Source organism: Phaseolus vulgaris, chromosome 3, assembly GCF_051622355.1.
Source record: "Phaseolus vulgaris cultivar YP4 chromosome 3, ASM5162235v1, whole genome shotgun sequence".
Classification (NCBI taxonomy): domain Eukaryota; kingdom Viridiplantae; phylum Streptophyta; class Magnoliopsida; order Fabales; family Fabaceae; genus Phaseolus; species Phaseolus vulgaris.
In genome coordinates this window covers 12,884,415-12,904,790 of record NC_143500.1, presented here as the reverse complement: position 1 = coordinate 12,904,790, position 20,376 = coordinate 12,884,415, and the positions used below count along the sequence as shown (strand labels likewise).

General features: G+C 31.6%; 2 protein-coding genes across 2 annotated transcripts; both read right to left on the bottom strand.

The window, feature by feature from the left end:
- Window positions 1-5,867: 5,867 nt before the first annotated feature.
- Window positions 5,868-11,363, bottom strand: LOC137806623 (protein NRT1/ PTR FAMILY 2.13). Its single transcript, XM_068606836.2, has 4 exons — window positions 10,983-11,363; window positions 10,028-10,245; window positions 8,060-8,637; window positions 5,868-6,828 (listed from the first exon to the last, which is right to left on the bottom strand). The coding sequence occupies exons 1-4, from the start codon at window positions 11,083-11,085 to the stop codon at window positions 5,958-5,960; spliced, it is 1,770 nt and encodes a 589-aa protein (XP_068462937.1). The 5' UTR covers window positions 11,086-11,363; the 3' UTR covers window positions 5,868-5,957.
- A 4,533-nt stretch (window positions 11,364-15,896) lies between these two features.
- Window positions 15,897-18,567, bottom strand: LOC137805811 (protein NRT1/ PTR FAMILY 2.13). The gene is made up of 4 exons (XM_068605729.2): window positions 18,383-18,567; window positions 17,811-18,028; window positions 17,112-17,683; window positions 15,897-16,837 (listed from the first exon to the last, which is right to left on the bottom strand). The coding sequence occupies exons 1-4, from the start codon at window positions 18,537-18,539 to the stop codon at window positions 16,009-16,011; spliced, it is 1,776 nt and encodes a 591-aa protein (XP_068461830.1). The 5' UTR covers window positions 18,540-18,567; the 3' UTR covers window positions 15,897-16,008.
- Window positions 18,568-20,376: the final 1,809 nt, after the last annotated feature.

Genomic DNA, 20,376 nt, shown 5'->3' with positions numbered 1-20,376 from the left:
ATGCTCTTTTAAATGTAATATTTTTGTGTGGGCGAAAAGTAAGTCAAACCCTTCGTTTTTTATAAATTTGTCAACACCTTGTAGGGTAAACCCACGCTTGACCTACGCAAAAAACACCCATCATGTGTCGTCCGCACCCGCCAATATCTTTACGTCGAGTACATTAACTTGGAAAGTACCATTAACGCTATGCCCACGATAAATACCATTTTCCGTAGGATTTTCATACTTAGGGTTCGTTTTTGGCCCATTCTAATAAAAAAGAATTGTAGTGTAGGGTTTCCTGGTGCAGAGAAGGCTTACCTAATTCGGTGGAACACATAAGCAGCGTGAGAAAGGAAGGGGAAGACTTGACCCATTTAGTGAATGCGTCGGAATAGAAACAGAAGGTGTGTTACGTGCCAAAAGGGTTTGCAATGATTATAGAGAGAGGCAAGGAGTTTGACCTAATAGTTAATGGGCCATCAAAGGTCCAGAGGAAAGAAGGGAGTATGTTTAGCGCTTTTATGGGATTAGGCCCAAAAGAAGTGGAAGATGAACAATTAGAAGAGGTGCAGAAAGTAACCTATGTAATAGGAACCACTAACGGCACCGTGAACGACGAGGAGGAATGGAGGTGCGACGCTCCGGGGGAGGACAAGCTTGTAGGCGGTGAAGAAGAGACGAGAATCTCGTCGGCGGTCATACCAATGCAGAGTTCAACGTCCAAACAACGGGATTTAACATTAGATTCTCAAATATTTAACCATGATTTATCCGATAGCGGTGTAAGGAATTGTAATAGGTTGTTCTGGATGAATATCAAGCATTCTGAAGCGATTAGAATTTGGAATATTGGAAAGGAGGTGGGGTTCTCTTTTACGAGAGATGATGATGTTGTAATTGGTTGTCTACATGCTATGAAGATTAGGGATAAATCAGATGTAAGGAGGGCGAGCACAAGCAGGTTGGAAAACAGTTTGTCTGATGATGAAGCTAATTAGCATAAATATTAGGGGAGTGAGGGGAAGCATAAAAAATAATTATCTGCGCGAGTTGATTCATAAAGAACATGCGGATTTGGTGTGTTTACATGAGACAAAATGTAAGGAGATGGGGCAAGAGAAAAATTTCAAAATGTGGGGTACAAACAAGGTAGAATGGGTTGTGAACAAAAATAACAATGGCGGGGGAGGGGTGATTACGATGTGGAAGAGAAACCATTTCTTTCTAAGTAATATCACTAATGGTAGTAACTATAACATTCTTGGAGGGGAATAGAGAATAGGATAGGCTTTACAGATCACCATTGTTAATATGTATAACGTTGGCCCACTTACAGAGAAAAGAGTTGTGTGGGAGGAGGTGCGAGAGAAGAGGATAACGCAAAATACAAAGGCGTGGTGCGTGGTTGGGGACTTTAATTCTACCAGGAGATCGGGAGAGGGGAGGAACGTGGGGGATGGTGGTGATCACAGAAGGAAGATGAGAAGGTTTAATGACTTTATTGAGAACTCAGAGTTGGTCGATATTTCGGTGGTGGGAAGAAAATACACGTGGTATAAACCAAATGGTTTGATTAAGAGCATAATAGACCGGATATTAGTGTCAAGGGAGTGGTTGGATAAGTGGTCGGATAGTAAGTGTCATGTCTTAGACAGATCGGTGTCTAATCATTGTGCCTTGGTGTTAAAAACGGATATAACGGACTGGGGACTGAAACTGTTTAGGAGTTTGGTCATCTAGCAAAATGATAGTAGGTTCAAGGATTTCGTTCATAATAAATGTGGTAGCTACGAGGTGCAAGGAAATGGGGTCTTTGTTTTTAAGGAGAAGCTAAAGATATTGAAATATGATTTAAATTTTTTGAATAGAGAAGCGTTTGGCAATGTTTTTCAGAATGGGGAGGAGATTAAGAAAAGACTTCATTAGCTAGACGCTAAGGATGATAAGAGCGAGTTGGACGAGGTAGGAAGGGAGGAGAGAAAGTGGTTATTAGCTAAGCAGAGAAGAAACAACCATAGCCAAGAAGCTCTTTTACAAAAGAAAGCTCATCTCAGGTGGCTAAAGAATGGGGACTTGAATACAAAATACTTCCACTCGGTAATCAAATGGAGAAGAATAAGGAATGGATTCACTAGGTCGAGAGACAAGGGTCAGTGGTATAACGAGCAGGGTGTGGTGAAGGAAAAAGTAAGAGATTTCTTTAAGGAAAGGTTCAGTGGAGAATCAAGCCAACGAGTCAGGTTAGATAATGTAGAGTTCAATAGAATTACAGAAGAAGACAATGCATCGCTGGTAGGAAGGATAATCGAAGAGGAAGTTAAGCTTGCAGTGTGGAGTTGTGATAATGATAAAAGTCTGGGACCTGATGGTTTCAACTTTGGTTTTATAAAGTTTTGCTGGGAAGAGATCAAGGCCGACATCATGATAGTTGTTCATGATTTCGAGGAAGACAGAAGATGGCCAAGGGGGACGAATGCTTCGTTTATTTCTTTGATTCCTAAAGTCGACAATCTGCAACATTTGAATGAAATTGGACTTATTTCTTTGGTCGGATGTTTGTACAAATTTGTGGCTAAAATCATGTCTCTGAGGATGAAGAAAGTTTTACATAAGGTTATAGACGACAGACAGTCTGCGTTCTTAGAGGGTAGGGGGCTAATGAACAGTGTTCTAGTAGAAAACGAAGTCTTGGAAGAAGTGAAGAGGATGAAGAGCATTTGTGTTTTTTTCAAGGTTGTTTATGAAAAAACATATGATTTAGTCATCTGAGATTTTATTTACTACATGTTGGAAATGCTAGGTTTCTGAGGGAAGTGGATTGGATGGATAAGTGCATGTGTTCAGTCTTCATCGGTGTTTGTGTGGGTAAATGGAAGCCCTACTCAGGAATTTAAGCTAAAGAAGTCTGAGACAAGGAGATCCACTAGCCCTGTTTCTTTTCCTTATTGTGGCAGAAGGGTTAGTTGGGGTTGTAAGGAAGACAGTAGAGAAAGATTTTTTAGAAAGCCTGGAGATCGGAGGTAGGTGCATAAAGGTCAATATGCTCAAGTACGCGGACGATACGTTTATTTTTTTTTTTTTTGCAAAGCGAAAGCGCAAAGCTTGTTTGTTATTAAGGCGATTATGAATTGCTTTGAATTAGCACCAAATTTGAAGGTTAATTTTCAGAAGAGAAATGTCGGAGGGGTGGGTAGCAGCTATCTTCTGATTTAGCATTTTGTAGTTGTTTTAAACTGCAACATGACGAAGACTTTGTTCAAATATATGGGTATGCTGGTGAGTGCGTCTCGCAAAAGAAGTAAGTTATGGGAAGGGGTGGTGGACAGAGTGAGGAACAAATTAGGCAGATGGAAAGCAAAGTTTATATCTATGACCGGATGACTTTGCTTGATTAAATTAGTATTATCCGCTCTTCCCCTGTTTTATATATCTATGTATATAATGTCGTTATGGTGGTGAAGGAGTTAGTGATGTTACAGAGGAACTTTTTGTGGGGATGGGGTTTCGGATAGCAGGAAATTTGCATTAGTTTTGTGGGAAAAAGTTTGTGAGCCAAAGGAGGAAGGAGGGCTTGGAATGGTAGACATTAGACGGTTTAATACTGCTTTGTTAGGAAAGTGGATATGGTGGTTAGGTTATGAGAAGAATGGTTTGTGGAGAGAAGTGTTGGAATCTAAGTATAGAGGTTGGAGGGATCTTCGAGTTCAAAGGAATTGTAGAACAAATTCTCATTGGTGGCGGGATTTGGAGGAGGTTTGGTCTCTCGAGGGCTGGAAAAACATGTTCGACGATAATTTCACTTAGGAAGTTGGGAATGGGAGGGAGATAAGGTTATGGGAGAAAAAATGGGTGGGCAATATGACTCTCAAGGACATTTTCCCGAGGTTGTTCTCTATTTGCTCTAATAAGGAATCTCTCCTTTGGCAAGGACGGGAGAGGGCTGATAATTCAGAGTGGACTTGGAGGTTTTGAATGGAGAAGGAACTTGTTTGAATGAGAAACGAATCTGTAACAAAAAATTATGCATCTTTTTGGGTGAACAGAGAATAAGGGCGGATAAGAAGGATACTTGGGTTTGGAAAGATGGGGAGACAACGGTGTACACGGTCAAATCTGCATACAAAATGCTTAAAGAAGAGGTTCAAGTGGATGACAAGGATTTGTTCGTGGTTTTCTGGAGGATAAAGGCACAACCAACATCTCATATTACAGCATGGCGGGTCTTGAATGATATAATAGCGTCTAAAGCGAATTTGGTGAGAAGGGGATAGGTATGATTAACAATATATGTAGTATGTGTGGGGAGGAAGAGGAAACTACGTCTCACGTTTTTTGTACGTGTAGAGTTGCCTGACTTGTGTGATCTAAGTACTATGAGTGGATATCGACGGATCACCGGGAGCCAAAACAACATTTTTTAAGCTTTAACATGAGCGGTGTCAACGAAAGTGTTAATCAAATCTAGGGTTCGGTGTGGATAGCAGTTGTAGGAGAATTGTGGAAGCACAAGAATAAGAGGATTTTTAATGGTGGTAGGATTGATTATAATGAATTTTTTTCTCTAGTGCAGGTCAAGGCTTGGTCTTGGGTAAAGTTCAAAGTACGTGGGGTAATGTTTTCCTTTTCTGATTGGTGTCTTAAGCCTCTAGTCTGCATGAAGTCTGTTAGGAATTATTAGGAGGTCTAGTTGATGAGTATAGAGGCTTTTTTTGAGTTGATGGTTGTATAAGGGTTGGGGTATCCCTGAAATACCTCAATTATTCATTTGTTTTTTGCTGATAAAAAAATGATATACCAAGTTGGGTGGTTAAATATATCATGTGTTGAAAATCAATGAAGATTTTTTACATTAATTTGGTTGTGATAGTCATAGATACTTAATAATATGTGTAGAAATTAACTTGTTATATGAAGTTGTTAGATTGAAATATACCACACGACCGAAACGATATAGTCGGTCGAGATGTTCTAGGTTGTTTATCCGAGTGGTCCCCTAACAACTAAATTCGAGCACATATCAGTAACCCAAAGTAAAGATCTCCTAAATAGGTTTTGCAGGGAAATCGTATGAAATGTCAGATGTAGGAATTAACCATTCGTGCTAATCTAGACTCATAACCACGAGGATCTAGCACACCTCTATAAATAGTTAACCAACACCAAGCTAAGGTACTCATTTAATACTCTCAACCACCGAATATCGAACACTGACTTGAACGTCATATTACCTTTTGCAAATACCCCCTCACTCTGACTAATGACCGAGTACTATTAGGAGCTAACACTTGGTAGACCAAGGAGCGCACGCGACAACGAAGACATATCCTTCTCGACCCATAAAAGAACAATTGTGGACCACTGTTAGGCTGGGAAGGATACATCTTCGTCGCATGTGCTCCTTGGTCTACCAGGTGTCAACTCCTAACAGTACTTGGTCGTCGATCTTTGTTCAGAGTAAGGGAGTACCTACAAAAGGTCTTTCGACGCTCAAGTCAATGTTCGATATTCAATGTTGGTAGGTATTAAATGCGTACCTTAACTTGATGTTGACCAATATATTTATAAAGGTGTGTATAATCCTATATTAGCATGAATATCACGATTAATTCCTGCATTAGTTTGACATTTAGTACGATTTCCCTGCAAAACCTGTTTATAAGGTTCTTGCTTTGGGTTGCCGATATGTGTTTGGATATAGTTGTTGAGGGACCACTCGGATAAATAGCCTAAAACATCTTGGTCGACTATATCGTTTAGTGTGGTACAACAAATATATTTTTTTTCATGTTATAAGGAAAAAAAAAAAGCAAATATAAACTTGATATTAAGGAGTAAAAACATATTTGAAATTTTATTTGCTAATTCAACTTCTGAGAAGATTATAAAAAAAAAGCTCATTCAATTTATTTATGTGATGTCTTGGTATGTACACACATATCTATATATCTAAACTTTTGTGTCTTTTCTTAAACTTAGGCTTTGTGAGATCCAAGCTCCACTTCATGAGTTTGATCATTGAAGTCCACACTTCCCTTGTACTGATATCTTCTAGCAACAAATGTAAAGAAGATGAGGTTGAGGGTGGACAACACTGCTATGAGGTAGTAAAAGTAGTCTATCCTCCCAGAATTTATGTCATTTGTCAACCAATCTGGATGGCTATGTGTTGTTGTAGTGTGATGAACCACGTTGACCATTATGGTGCTCACATAGTTGGCTGCAGCAAAAGAACACGAGAACAAGGAATTGCCAATGCTTCTCATATGCTCAGGAAATTGGCTGTTGAAGAACTCAATTTGTCCTATTATATTGAATGCCTCACAGAGTCCCATAAGGATCAAGTGTGGTGCTAGCCACAAGACTGACATGGGAGCAATTCCTAGTGGCGTTGGATTTGAATTTGCTGAATCCCTTCTCACTTTTTCAACCATGCCAACCACAACCATAGAAAGAATAGAGAACACCATGCCAATTCCAATTCTTAGGAGTAGAGTGATGCCCCCTTCATGCTTAGTAATTTTTCTAAGTTTTGGCACTAAGAAACTGTCATAGAATGGGAGCCACAAAGCTATGGTGATTAATGATATGACCATAAGTGAACCAGCTGGGATTTGGAAGTTGGGTCCAAGGTGTCTGTTCATTTTTAATGCTTGTGACACAGTAAATGTCCCTTGTTGTGCCATGGAAGTGAGACTAAGGATCCCTGCTGCCCAAATTGGGATAATTCTGGCTAAGCATTTCACCTCTTCTACTTGTTGGATGCTAACAAGTCTCCACTGATTCACTATGCTCCCATCTGGGTTTAACTCACCTTCCATTATCAAAGCACCTTTGTTCAAGGCCCTACCAAAACACAAATATCAACCTAAGTTCAAAATATGGAAACCAGCTTTGAATTCTACATGTTAATTACTATTGATGCTTGTTCAGAAATTGATTAAATCTCAGAAAAAGTTAAATGACAAGTATGTTTCAATTTATGAATTATATAAATTGACAATAAAAATTTACGTGTATAAGTATGTTTCAATTTTTTTAACCGAAAGATGTTTCTCATAGTTGATTCAAAATGATTTGTTCCTTATTTTAGTAATTAAATAAAAATTTATGCAATAAGTTTGATTTTTTTAAAAATTAATGTACTTCTCTTTTTTAAAATTGTGTTAGAATTGTCAGAAATTCAACAAATATTTTTTGAATTAGATACTTGATTGATACGTGTCCTACGAGTGTCGTACGAATATTAATATCTGATACTGTGTCTGACATGGACACACCATTTAAGAGGCGTGTCCGTGTCGGACACGTCATTTAAGAGACGTGTTCGAGCATCCTAGCACATCTCATTGTTAAGATTTGTAGAAATATTCTATCATTAAATATATTTTTACGTACTAATTTAAATATAATCCAGGGACTATTATATAATTAAACTATAATATTTGGGTTCAAATTATTTCTTTTTACAAATTCAAGATTGATTTGGATTTTTTACTCTTTCAGCGACTAATTAATAATTAACAACGCTAATATATTCAAGGAATGGATAATTAGTGCATTAGAAAAATAACCAAGCTTTCTCTTTATAAAATATTTTTTATCTTTTTACTTTTAATTAAAAGTAACCCTTTGTTTTAACTTTATTTGCTGTTTTCAAAAGTTTGTAAGGATAAAAATGAGAAAGAAATTATTATTTTTTGTTTTCAATATTTTAATACGAACTTGTAAAACCAGAGAGTAGAAAATAAAAATAGAATACATTTTTACAAAGCAAACACGCTTCAAGAAAGCAGAAAAAAAAAGGAAAAGCAATTCCCTCTATTAAGTAAATTAAATCAAACATGGGTTTTGATTTAATCCATCCAATTGCATATAAAAAAAGAAAGTGCTGTAATATTTTGTCTTCCCAAAGAAACACTAACTTAACAATATAAAATATTTTAATTTAAAGTGTTAATGATATTAATCTTTCATTATTTTTTTCCACAAAGCTATTATATTAAAATAAGAAGAGAAGTTCTCACACATGTATAAAAGTGTTGGTTTTAGTGTGAATGAGATATATGTTTCTGACCTGAATTGTTTGGTTAAAGGAAGCTTTGACAGAACCGTGGTCCCAAGAAGTGGGGGATCATAGAAAGCCCCTTCTGGCTTCTCCTCAGTAGTTGGAAACCTGAGTTTTCTCTTTGTATAAGCAGCCACAAGAACTCGAGCAACACCAGAAAAAATGCTTCCTTCAGGCTTCACATGCACGTAAAAGCTTGTGCCCACAAAGAACATGATTATGGAGCAGAGCATGCAGAGAGTAGGTATCCCAAACCCAATTTTCCAGCTCACAGAGTCTTGGATATACACCACCACTGTTTGAGTGACCAAAAGGACCATAGTGAATGTGGTGTAGTACCAGTTAAAGTAGCTCTTCATCCCTTTCTTCCCTTCTTCTGTGGTTGAATCAAATTGGTCAACACCAAATGGGATGCTGCATGGTCTTACCCCAGAAGAACCTATGGTTAAAAGGCAAAGTCCCAAAACCAACACACCCATCTGAGAATTACTTGCCCTAACACATTCACCAGATGCAACTTCCTCAGGGCTACAAGGTGGAGGGTGCAACTGTGGTAACCACGATGTTAAAGTCACCACGATCATCCCCTATTTCACATAATATACCAAAAAAGTAAAATATAAAGAAAGTGATTATATTATACCTTAGTTTTTTTAATTTAAAAAAAAATAAAATTCTACCATAAACTTTAAAAAATTAGAATTATTAAAATGCAATAGACATTTATGTTTCATCGTACTGGTGCACTTACCACCTATGTGATATTGCCTCCACTGTTATAGTATTGTATTATTATGATGACCTGCTTGATTTGCATACTTTTGCTTTAAAAAAAAATAAGAGGATACGAAATATAGTCACCTAGAATATTTAATGCTAGCGAAGTAGGGCATGTAGATGTTTATGAAATGTATCATTCCCATTTTCATTAAATATTATATGTGAAATTGATTACTAAATAAACTAGAATTGCATAATACAAAAAATGTGAAAAAAATCAATCAAATTTGAGAAAAGAAAATAACAAGATTAAATTTCTCAAATGGTAGTTTTGAAAGTTCCTTTCAAAGATTTGGCTTGAGTTATTAAAATCATAAAAAAAATAGTAATTATAAATACACTACAAGAAAATTATGAAATAAAAACTAATTTTTAGAGACAAAAAATAATTAGTTGTTATAGTGACTAAATTAGATATCATTTTAGAGACTAAATTTTTTTTTGATTTAGTATCTAATTAGTTACCATTGCTACCAAATTTAGAATTTAAATAATTGGTAGTTAAAGTCTGGTAGCTAATTAGATATTAACTTAAAAATTATTTAATAATAATACAAATTAATTTAGAAATATTTTTTTAATTTTTTTATGGTCTCTAATTTAGTCATTATAATAACTAATTATTTTTTATTTAAAAATTAATTTCTATTTTATTATTATTTTATTATTTTCTTGTTAGGATAGTTAACAAATTCTTATGATAAGAATTTAAATTACTAAGTATAAGACTAGATAATTTCTAAACTTTCTCTTTCTCTTCTTTTTATCTATTTAAAATCTGTAAATGACTCAAAGAAGATATACATGAATAAAAACACTTAATGTTTATGTTTTGACAAGATAGTTATTTTATATCTTTATAAAACAAGAAACTCATGTTATTGCTGTACTGCTGCATTTACCACCTGTCACTATGTTGGTATTGACGTATTGTATTATTATGATGACCAGATTGATTTGATTTGCATTCTTTTGCTTAATTTCATCTACTATCGACTACATAGTAGATGAAATTTAAGAATATTTATTATTGATTGATTGAATGGGGGCACATCATGCATTTATGTTCCTCTTATAGCCAAGCCCAGAAAAAGGCAAGGGTGACTAAATGAAGAAGTTGTATTAGATTTACCTCCAAAAAAGAAAAAAGTTGTATAAAGTTTGGTTTTTCATTCTGAAAAATATGAGTGAGCTTACCAAAAGGGTACCAAAGGATGCAAAAGCTATGGTTCGGAAACGACCAACGTAGGCATCAGAAATGAAGGCACCAATGAGTGGTGCAAAGTTTGTGATCCCAAACCATAAACTCAGAATGTTGGAAGCAGTAACTTGGTCCAAGTGAAGTTCTCTTGTCAAATACACCATAAAGTTAGCAAACAGACCAAACACTGCCAACCTCTCAAAAGTTTCATTCCCTGCAACGTTAACCAAAATCCAAGAAAAACAAAGTAATAATTGATTAGACTGGGACGAAGCTTTGGTCTAGTTTACTTAAAAGTTTGTGTTTCACTTCAATACAAGAGTTTCACTTCTAAAATTCTAAAAGTTTGTAGGGTAATGTTTGTTGGCGGTAGGAAACTTGTTTTTGGATGTTATTGTATATTGGATACCGTTTCATTTTATTTTTTTTGATAAAAAAAATATCTCTCCTCTCTCTTAAACACAGAATAATTCATTTATATTTATTATGAAATTATTAATTTAACTAATACTAATAAATTTGTCAGTAATACTTTTTAAAAATCATTCTTTGTAGTAAAAATATTAAACTCTTAAATGTTCTAAATAAGAGAGAAAAGGAGAGTTTATGAACCAAAACGATTAGTAAAAAAATAACTAAAATGGAAGGAGTTGTTAGAAAAGAATCTTAAAAAAAAGACAAATGAATTATAATTAAAGCTAGAAGAAGTATATAGAAATTATTGAATTGAAACTATCAAAAGTTGAACTAAGTTTGGTTTTTTAAGTATTTTGTGGTTAAACTCAATTGAAAACTGAAATCATTGGTGAATGATTGGAGTTGAGTTTTATAAAGGAAAAACACAGTTAAGAACATTTCTCTTGCTATTTGAGACAAGGATTAAAAAAGTGTGAAGGCATGAACTAGTGGGGAGAAAAAGATACAGGTAGAGAGAAGAAAAGAGAAATAGACCTAAAATAAACGTTATGGCCTTCCATCCTCCACGCTTCTTCTTGGGGTTGGTATGTGATGATTCAGAAGCAGTTGTAGGAAGGTTTCTGAGGGTTGGCTCCATTTTTTCAGAAGGTGAGAAACATGAAGAAATGAATCTTCCAAGCCACCAAGAAGGGGTATTATCTTTTCACTATTTCTCACTTGTTTTCTTCTCTAGCTGGGTAGCTTATGTGAACTCTCTCCTCTACAATGGTTTTGGTATGAATGTGTATTTACGTGTTATGATGAGGCTTTTGGAGAGGAACTATACACCCTTATTTATATGCACAAAAACAAAGATAAAATTAAAAGGTGGTTGAGGAGGCACCATCGTATATGGTGCTCAATTTCTAATAAATCTATACTCAGAAACATGCCCATCAATATTTATAATAAAAAAATTATTATGTTCTAGTTCTATATGATTTCATTTAGTTTTTTCTTTTTAAAAGTTATTAATTAATTTCTACTAAATTTATTAAGATGTGGACTTTAAGTCTAACTCAATCCCATAAAACCGACTTATGAGGTTTAGATTTGCATCTATTTATATACAATGAAATATCCTCATTTCTAGTCGTTCAGATTTGCATCTATTTATATACAATGAAATATCTCATTTCTAGTCGTTGTGTGATCTTCAACAAAACTTTAAAAATATGTAACTTATAATCTTTTTATCAATTTTGTAACGATAAAAACTCTTACTTAATGTTAAATTTAAATAAAAAAACTATTAATATATATATATATTTAGTTTTATACCAAATCTATTTTGATATCAACTATATATTTAGTTTTATTTGTGTTTTGGTGAGTTAAGTATGTTAGTTTTTTTATAAGGATGGGAAGTATGTGTTAAATATATCAATTTATGTTTTGTTAATAAAAATATATATTATATTAATTTAATATTTTTATTAAATTTGTTCCAATAAGCATAAAAATAACTATTATTAGATGTTTTTAAAGTTTATAAGGATAAAAAAATTGTAAAAAACTTAAACATGAAAAAATAACTAACATTTACATTATTTTAAAAATTGAAATATTAAATTTATCAATTAAAAAATACATATACCAAAAACTTAATTTTTCATTGTGATAATTGCGTAAGGAGTTTGGCATCATAAGTGGCTGATTAGGGTGGAGGGGTCCAAGTTATTCCAATGTGTATAAGTCATCACAAAATTACGTACACATTGAAATGATGAACCAATTTGCTTTAACAACCCTTAGCTCATTCCAAATTATTTCCAAAAGAAAAAAAGATATTCCAAATCATTAATCTAACAATCACTAAGATCCAAATTTGCTTTATTCAAATTATTTAAGCTTTTAACTGTATATAGAAGACTGCTGGATTGACTTGATTGTAAATAAAAATAAAATAGGGCGATCCAATTAAAATTTCAGAGATCAACTTCGCACAATTACAATATTTAAAAAATATAAATCTTTATTATATTATTTTTTCATGCATCCATGCCAAAAAAATATACGTCTACGTCAAATTAGTTCTTGTTATATATTTTGTAAAGAGTTTTGCAATGTTCTCCATATTTAAGTTTTTGTTCTATTTTATAGTTAATAAATTGATTAAAAATAGTTATAAGAGAGAATTAAATAAAATCATACAAATTATTTTTATTTTTTTTATCAACAATAAACCACGATTATTATAACGATTATAATTGTCCCTGGTCCATCAAGCTTTACAGGCTGGTTTGGTGTGTTTTTAAGCTTTCATTTGTTAGGTTACATTTGTACTAGTACACAGGTATAAAGGTTTAGTTAGAATGGTTGGATCTAGCCTCTAGAGGATGTAGTCTTGGTTTTGTAAACAGGTTAAGATACTCCTGAAGTATTCTTCTTTTATTCATTTTATTCTTTACTAATAAAAAAATAACAATTATAATTGTGAGAATCGATATAATTTTAACTTCTCATTACCTAATAAAAACAAGTCTCTAGTTTCAAGTTTACTTTTGTTTCTAAAATCTTAATAACTTTTTTTTGCTCATGTCCTAATCTCATTGCATGTTGTGGAGTTTTGTTATTGCATGCCAAATTATGATAGTAATTAAGATATGATTTATTTTTTTTTAGGCATTGTTGAAATATGGATCCATTATGTTTTGGACTAGTTGGTGGTAGAAAGTGTAGAAATTAGTTTTATTAAATTAGATTGAAAAAAATTTGGTTTGTATTTCCATTCCATGGTATTTATAAATTTAAAACTTTGAATGTTAGGTCTCAATTGAGAAATTTGAACTTATAGGCGTATTTTGTTGATGTGGTATATTAGTAGGTTGAATTAGTAAACATATTTAAATTAAACATTAAGACTTGTTAAGAGAATTAAAATTGTTGATTAATTGAGGTATTTAGGATGAATTTGTACATTTTAATAATTGTTGGTTTCACACTTGAAGTTGGTGTGATGTTATGATGATGTAATTGTTTATTCCAAGTAATAACATGATTTTTTAATAAAAAATAATACGATGATACAATTATTTATTCCAAGTAATAATATGATTTGTTAATAAGCGATATTTTTGTTTCAATGATTATCTTAATCATATAAATGATTATCTTAATCATATAGATTAAGACCTACTAAAAAGTGTTAAAAGAATAATTATTATAGCATTCGAACACAATATAAGTTTCTTTATAAGAAACTAATTTTGAAAAATGAGAAATATATGTATTTTCATAAATAACTAATTTAGAATTTAATTAAATTTAAGTTAATTCTTTTTTTTTTTTATGTAGAGAATGAGTTGATACAATACAAGAAATTTTGTATTTACCAACAGATATCTTTATGTCGATAATTTGATTTCACTATTTGATATGTAAAAAAAAATTTCGCTGATAAAATTTATCAGTAATTGAGTGTTAATCAATATTATCAATAATATTTGTCAATCATTTGACATCAATCTATATCCATCAATAATTTAAGGTCAATCAATATCAATTAATAATTCAAGTAATAATAATAATAATAATAATAATAATAATAATAATAATAATAATAATAAAAATAAAGCTAATAATAATACTGTTGATAACAATCATAAAAATAATTATGATAATAATAATCATAATAATTTATTTAATTTTAATAATTTTTTTATAATTATAATGATATTAATTTTATTTTGTATAGTTACATAATAAATTAAAAATATTAATTTAATAATTTCATGTAATTATAATAATAATATTAACGATGTTTTATTATTGATAATAATTTCGGATAATAGAAATACTAATAATTCTTGTATATTAATATATATTAAAATGGAAATATTAACTTAATAATTTGTAATAATAATAATAATTATTATTATTATTATGATACTAATAATAATAAGAAAAATAATTATGATAATAAATATAAAAAATATTAATATTTTTTAATTAATAATAATTTATGATAATAGCAATACTAATAATTTTATTTTATATTAATATATATTAAAATGAAAATATTAATTTAATAATTTGATGTAATAATAATAATGATAATAATAGTTAATATTAAGAAAATAATATTTATGATAATAATAATAATATTAAAAATAATTATGATAATAATTATAATAATAACACTAATAAATTTTTTATTATTAATAAGAATTTATAATAATAGTAATATTAATATTCATATTTTATATTAGTACAAACTAAAATGAACATATTAACAATGAAGATAATAATAATATATTATTATTATTATTATTATTATTATTATTATTATTTTGTATTAATATATTAAAATAAAATATGAATTAAAGAATTTAATTAATATTATTATTATCATTAATATTATTAATAACATTATTATTATTATTAATATTTTTTTTATGAAATCTTCTATATTAGGCATTTTAACTTGACATCTTAATTAAACTAACACCTAAATAACAAGAATCAATCATTTGTCATTACATGAAAAAATTATTATTATAAAAAATACAAAAAATAGATAGAATAGACCAAAACTCATATATTAATAAAAACGATACATAGTTATCTATGCATATATTAATAATAGTAGTAATAATAATATTATTATTATTATATTATATAATAAGAATAACAAAAATAATAAGATGAATTTTGGTGTAGTGATGGATTGTATATCTAGTCATGGACTTTGGTATGATTTCCTGCAACATAAATGTTTTGATAAATAATAAATAAATAATAATAATATTAATGGTACTTGGCGACCATTTTGTTTGCTGTCGATCAAATTAAATTTTCTTTCAGTGATACAATCTTAAAATTTCTTTTTTTATAAGTATTTATTTAAAAGGTTTCTAGAGAAAATTATATTCTTTCCAGTTGAGAACGTAAGTATATTAAATTTTATTTTCCTCTTCTATATTTATATAAATTTATAAACTAATTTTTAATATTCGTTATTTACTTATTATTAGCATCAAATACTTCAATATTTTAACAAGAATATTTTCCTATAATCCAACAAATTACTTTTTTTTATCAGCACCAACAAATTACTATGTCATACGATTTTCGAAGTCATTATCTTTGTTTTGAATTTTTTATTTATTTGATAAATTCACTAGATTACTGTGATTTTAGCAATGAATAGAAATATTTATTAGATTATATAAAAAAGAAAGCATCTCAAACAGTTTAAAAAAGAAACCTGTATCAGTTATATTGGATCGAAAACAAATTACAAAAAGTGAATACAGAATCGAATGAAACATTACACGGAAATGCTCTTTGCAATGTGCAGACAAATAGCATGGTGGAACATGATCTGTCTGAAGGAACATGATTTGTCTGAAGGAACATGATTTGTTTGCAGATAATTTAAACTTCATTCAGTGATAAATCCAATATAGAGAATCGTTGGTATAGATAGAATTGGAGTTTTACTTGCATGGTTATTTAGTACATATCTATATTACAAATACTACTGAAATGAAATTTGAATCCAATCTGCATAGATCCATCAGGTTTTGACAAAGGCCTTATAATGATAGCTACGAGAAGAAAGTATGAAGCATAACATGTTTAACAAGCAAAATGCTCCAATGACGAAATAGAAGTACTCCAATCTGCCCTTATTAATGTCACCATCAAGCCAATCTGGTTGGCCTTGCTTGCCAGTGAAAGAATGCACAATGTTTACTATGAAGCTGCTCACGTTACTAGCAGCTGAAAGATTGAGGCATAGCAAGGAATTGGCAACACTTCTCAACCCCTCAGGTGACTCATTGTTGAAAAACTCAATGTGGCCAACTGTTGCAAACACATGACAACATCCTAAAAGAATGAACTGGGGAGCCAGCCACAGCACTGATATGGGTGCAACCCCATCAGATGCACCAGATGAAATTGCCAATTCCCTTCTCTTGATCTCCACCAACCCTGAAACCACCATTGATAGAAAACCAAAAGCATGTCCAAATCCAATCCTTTGAAGGGTTGTGAGTCCCCCTTCTTGCTTTGTTACTTTCTCTAGTGCAGGAACAACAATTCGATCATAGAATGGGAGCACTATGCCTATTGCCACCAGCATTATCACATTTACTGAGCCAGGATGAATCTCAAAGTTATGTCCCAAGTGCCTATCCATTTTCATGGCCTGTGATACTCCAAATATTGCTTGCTGTCCTAAGGGAATGTTCACTATGATGCTGGTTACGAATATCGGCATGATTTTAAACAAGCATTTGAGCTCTTCCACTCGTTGGATGCTACTAAGTCTCCAAGGGTTTTTGTTCGATCCATCATCTTCCAATTCATTCTCCAGAACTAAAGCAGCTTTGTTTAAGTGTCTAAGAAACAAAAACAAATCAGTAACACAACAAATATTGGTCAGTATTTGAATTTACTTGATTCAATCATTCATATTGTAGGAAAGCAAGTTATTGACATTAGCAACTATTACTCAATTTGATCCTCTGACATCCAGGATTAAATTATGGTTGTGAAATTCAAGAACTTAATAAATAAGCTAATTTGCTCGGGGATACTAATTTAAAAACCAAATTAAGAAGCAGATTATAATTTCAGGGACTAAATTAACATTTAATCTAAGATATTATTTACCCAAACTCCTTTGTAAGAAGCATCTTTCTTTCTGAATCATGTTGGAGTGGTGGATCATAAAATGCTCCTTGTGTGTCCTCGGCAGCAGGCAAATGAGAATGGCGCTTGCGTTGTGCTGCAACTACCACTTGAGCTATGCTAGAAAAGTTGCTTCCCGCAGGCTGAACATAGGCATAAACTTTGGAACCAGCAAAGAAAAAACAAATGGAAACAATCATATAAACCGTGGGCAATGCAAAACCAAGGGTCCAACTAACAGAATCCTGGATATAAACCAATAGAGTTTGGTTGGTCAACATGACCAGTGTTTGTGTGGCGAAGTACAGACTGTAGAATCTGTTACTTTCATTCCTTCCTTCAGCAGTGGTCAAATCAAATTGTTCAACGGCAAAGGGAACACTGCAAGGCCTTATTCCACCAGAACCAATAGATAACCAGAACAGACCAAAAACTAAGACACCCATTTGGAAATTTGATATGCCTGAGCACACACCACCTCGCAGCTGCTCAATGGAGCATGGTGCAGGATGAAATTGTGGCACCCAAGAAGTTAGCATCACAATAATCATGCCCTAGTCAATTAGAAACAAAGGTTATAATCCAAATTGTTAAACATTCACCATTGCTTTTATTGCAATTGTATATCAAGAAAAACATAAGATATAAATTATAATCAATCTACAGGAAAGTAAAAGATACCGCAAGGCTAGCAAAGGATGCAAGGGCAATTGTTCGAAACTTTCCAAAGTAGGCATCAGCAAAAAAGGCTCCAATCAGAGGAGTAATGTTGGAGACAGCAAGCCAAGTGTTCAAAATGTTTGCTGAAAGAACCTGATCCATGTTATACACTTTCATCAAATACACCACAAAATTCGCCTGCATTCCAGATGTTGCTAGCCTCTCAATTGTGTCATTTCCTGCACATTTCATTTCAATTATAGCCCAAACCACAATTGAATTGTCAAGTATGAACATAAAATGCTTGCTAAAATATTATCTTGGTCTCTTATTTTCTGTTTTTTTATCCTTTCAGTTTGGTCTCTTTGAATTCAGAATGTTCATTTTGGATCCCTTAGTAAAACGTGACAAACTAGGAAATATGTCAGACATACCAGTTTTTGTCTCATACAATTTAACATTAACACTGATGCAAGAATCAATCAGTGTATGTAGAAACTCATTATTTAGAAGATGAACTTCAAATAAAAAAAAAATGAGAGACAAGGCTATTTCAGCCTAAAAAAGGTATAACAAAGTTTTGAGAGACAGACCCAGAACGTAAGGCATGGCTTTCCATCCAGGCTTCTTAAAGTGTGTGTTTGGCTCTGATTGAGCAATGCTTTCTTCATCTAGCAACTTATGTTGCAGAGAGGGCATTGAATCGCGTTTTTGGCTAGAAAATGAAAAGAGTGAACGCAACCTATCCATTGTGAATAGCTTAAGCAGTTTCTGTAACTTCTGTGTGGAAAACATGAAAAACTATGAACCTTATATAAAACAAAATTATTGGTCTTGCAAAAACACTACTAAACAAAAAAATGGCTGAAGTGTTGATCTGTCATGCAGATGCTTCTGTCCTCGTCATGTGAAAAATCCACTAAGGAAAGTGAAAGTGCTTTTTCACTACATTTTTTAGTAGAATTGCTTGCACGTTTGAATTTATTAATTATACTATTAAATGCCTTCCTTAGTTCTTATAATAAATTCTCTATATAAACTTTGACCAACTTCAAAGTTAGACTAAGTACTTTTTCTGAGGATTAGTTTTGACTTTTTTTTGTAAAAGTATCCTTAACTACTAATTGTTTCCTAAATTTTCAATGAATAATAAATCAAATGCATTAATAATGTCTTGGCATTTTATAGTCTATTTTTGTATCTTCATACAAAGAAGATTTAAAGAACTAATTTTTAATATTCTCGTCAATATAAATTGAAGCAGTGGATATATTAATTAGGAAAGATATTAAGATTATTGCAACTACAATTAATAAAAATAGTTTTAAAAATTCAAATGTGTCGTATTAATAGAAGGGTGGTTAGACATCACTAAACTTGAGATCTCATCCAAATTGATATTTTAGATTTTAACAATCATCTACCATTACATGAAACCTGAAAATGAAGTATTATTAAAAAAGAAAGAAAAGAAGAATACAAACAACTATGTGAGACTAGACCAAAACTACAAAAGAAAACAACAACTAAATCAACCAACATAGGTAACATATGCCTATTATGGAAAAAAAATTCCAAGAATAAATTGGAAGGCAGTCTATTGTACGAAACAAAGTTCTCTCTACGAAGAAAGCCTAAAGTTATGTCTACGAAGGAAACCTAAGTTAACTAGCTTATCAAGCACAATAATCACATTCTCTACAATGTGAGAATTTAAAAGAAATGTGTTTATAGATAAGACAAGTATTCCATCTATTTATGATAAACTAAGGAACATGAGTTCTATCCTGGAGAACAACACATAACTGACCAGCACAGAGGAAGAATCATTCTCTAACCATAAAAATTTGTAACAAATTTTATGTAATTTTTCAAGAATAAGAATAACACATATAAACTTAGCAGAGATCAAGAATCAAGAAAAACAGAAAAATCACCAATGAATTTTCTCATACTACCACAAAAGATACTTGCCCAAGAAGATAAATTTCTTATTACTAATAAAATTATTTAGTTTTTTAATCTTGATTAATGAATTAATTCTGTCTTATGATTTGAACAAGTCTTAGTTCTACTTAAAAAAATTAAAAATAAACATTTTACTGTAGTTATTTAGCACCTAACTTAAAACATGTAATGAGCATGTATTTGAAAAAAAATGTTCAAACAAACAGTTTAGAAAATCCACTTAATTAAAAGTCACATGATGACCACTAGGTGCTTCAGGGTATGCTTGTTCAAACATTTTTTAGAAAAAAATAATAATTAAATAATCACGTATTATTATTTTATAAAACAACTATTCTAATAGGAAATTTAATTGTCAAAATGAATTAGTATTATTATAGTATAAAAAGTTTAAATTTTTATTTTTTTAAAATTTCTGATAGATAAGTCTGAGTCCAGTCCTAAATGGAACTATTTTAACAAATGGAAGACTCTTTCTTCCTACACCTCCATACCTTCTTTTGCCACCTCATACTAAATATGAAAATACTATTTTATCCTTTTTTTTCACCCCTTGGATTTGAAATAATAAGCCTATGGATTATGTAATCCGGATAAATTTCGGATTACATAATTTGGA

Bases quoted from the DNA above. Each gene is read 5' to 3' on its own strand.
- LOC137806623 (XM_068606836.2), bottom strand. From the start codon at position 11,085: ATGGAGCCAACCCTCAGAAACCTTCCTACAACTGCTTCTGAATCATCA. The intron at 8,638-10,027 runs GTAAGCTCACTC...TATGTGAAATAG, and splicing joins CATCCTTTGGTACCCTTTTG to GGGATGATCGTGGTGACTTT. The intron at 6,829-8,059 runs GTCAGAAACATA...GTGTTTTGGTAG, and splicing joins CCTTTAACCAAACAATTCAG to GGCCTTGAACAAAGGTGCTT.
- LOC137805811 (XM_068605729.2), bottom strand. From the start codon at position 18,539: ATGGATAGGTTGCGTTCACTCTTTTCATTTTCTAGCCAAAAACGCGAT. The intron at 18,029-18,382 runs GTCTGTCTCTCA...TGAAATGTGCAG, and splicing joins AGCCATGCCTTACGTTCTGG to GAAATGACACAATTGAGAGG. The intron at 17,684-17,810 runs GTATCTTTTACT...CTAATTGACTAG, and splicing joins CATCCTTTGCTAGCCTTGCG to GGCATGATTATTGTGATGCT.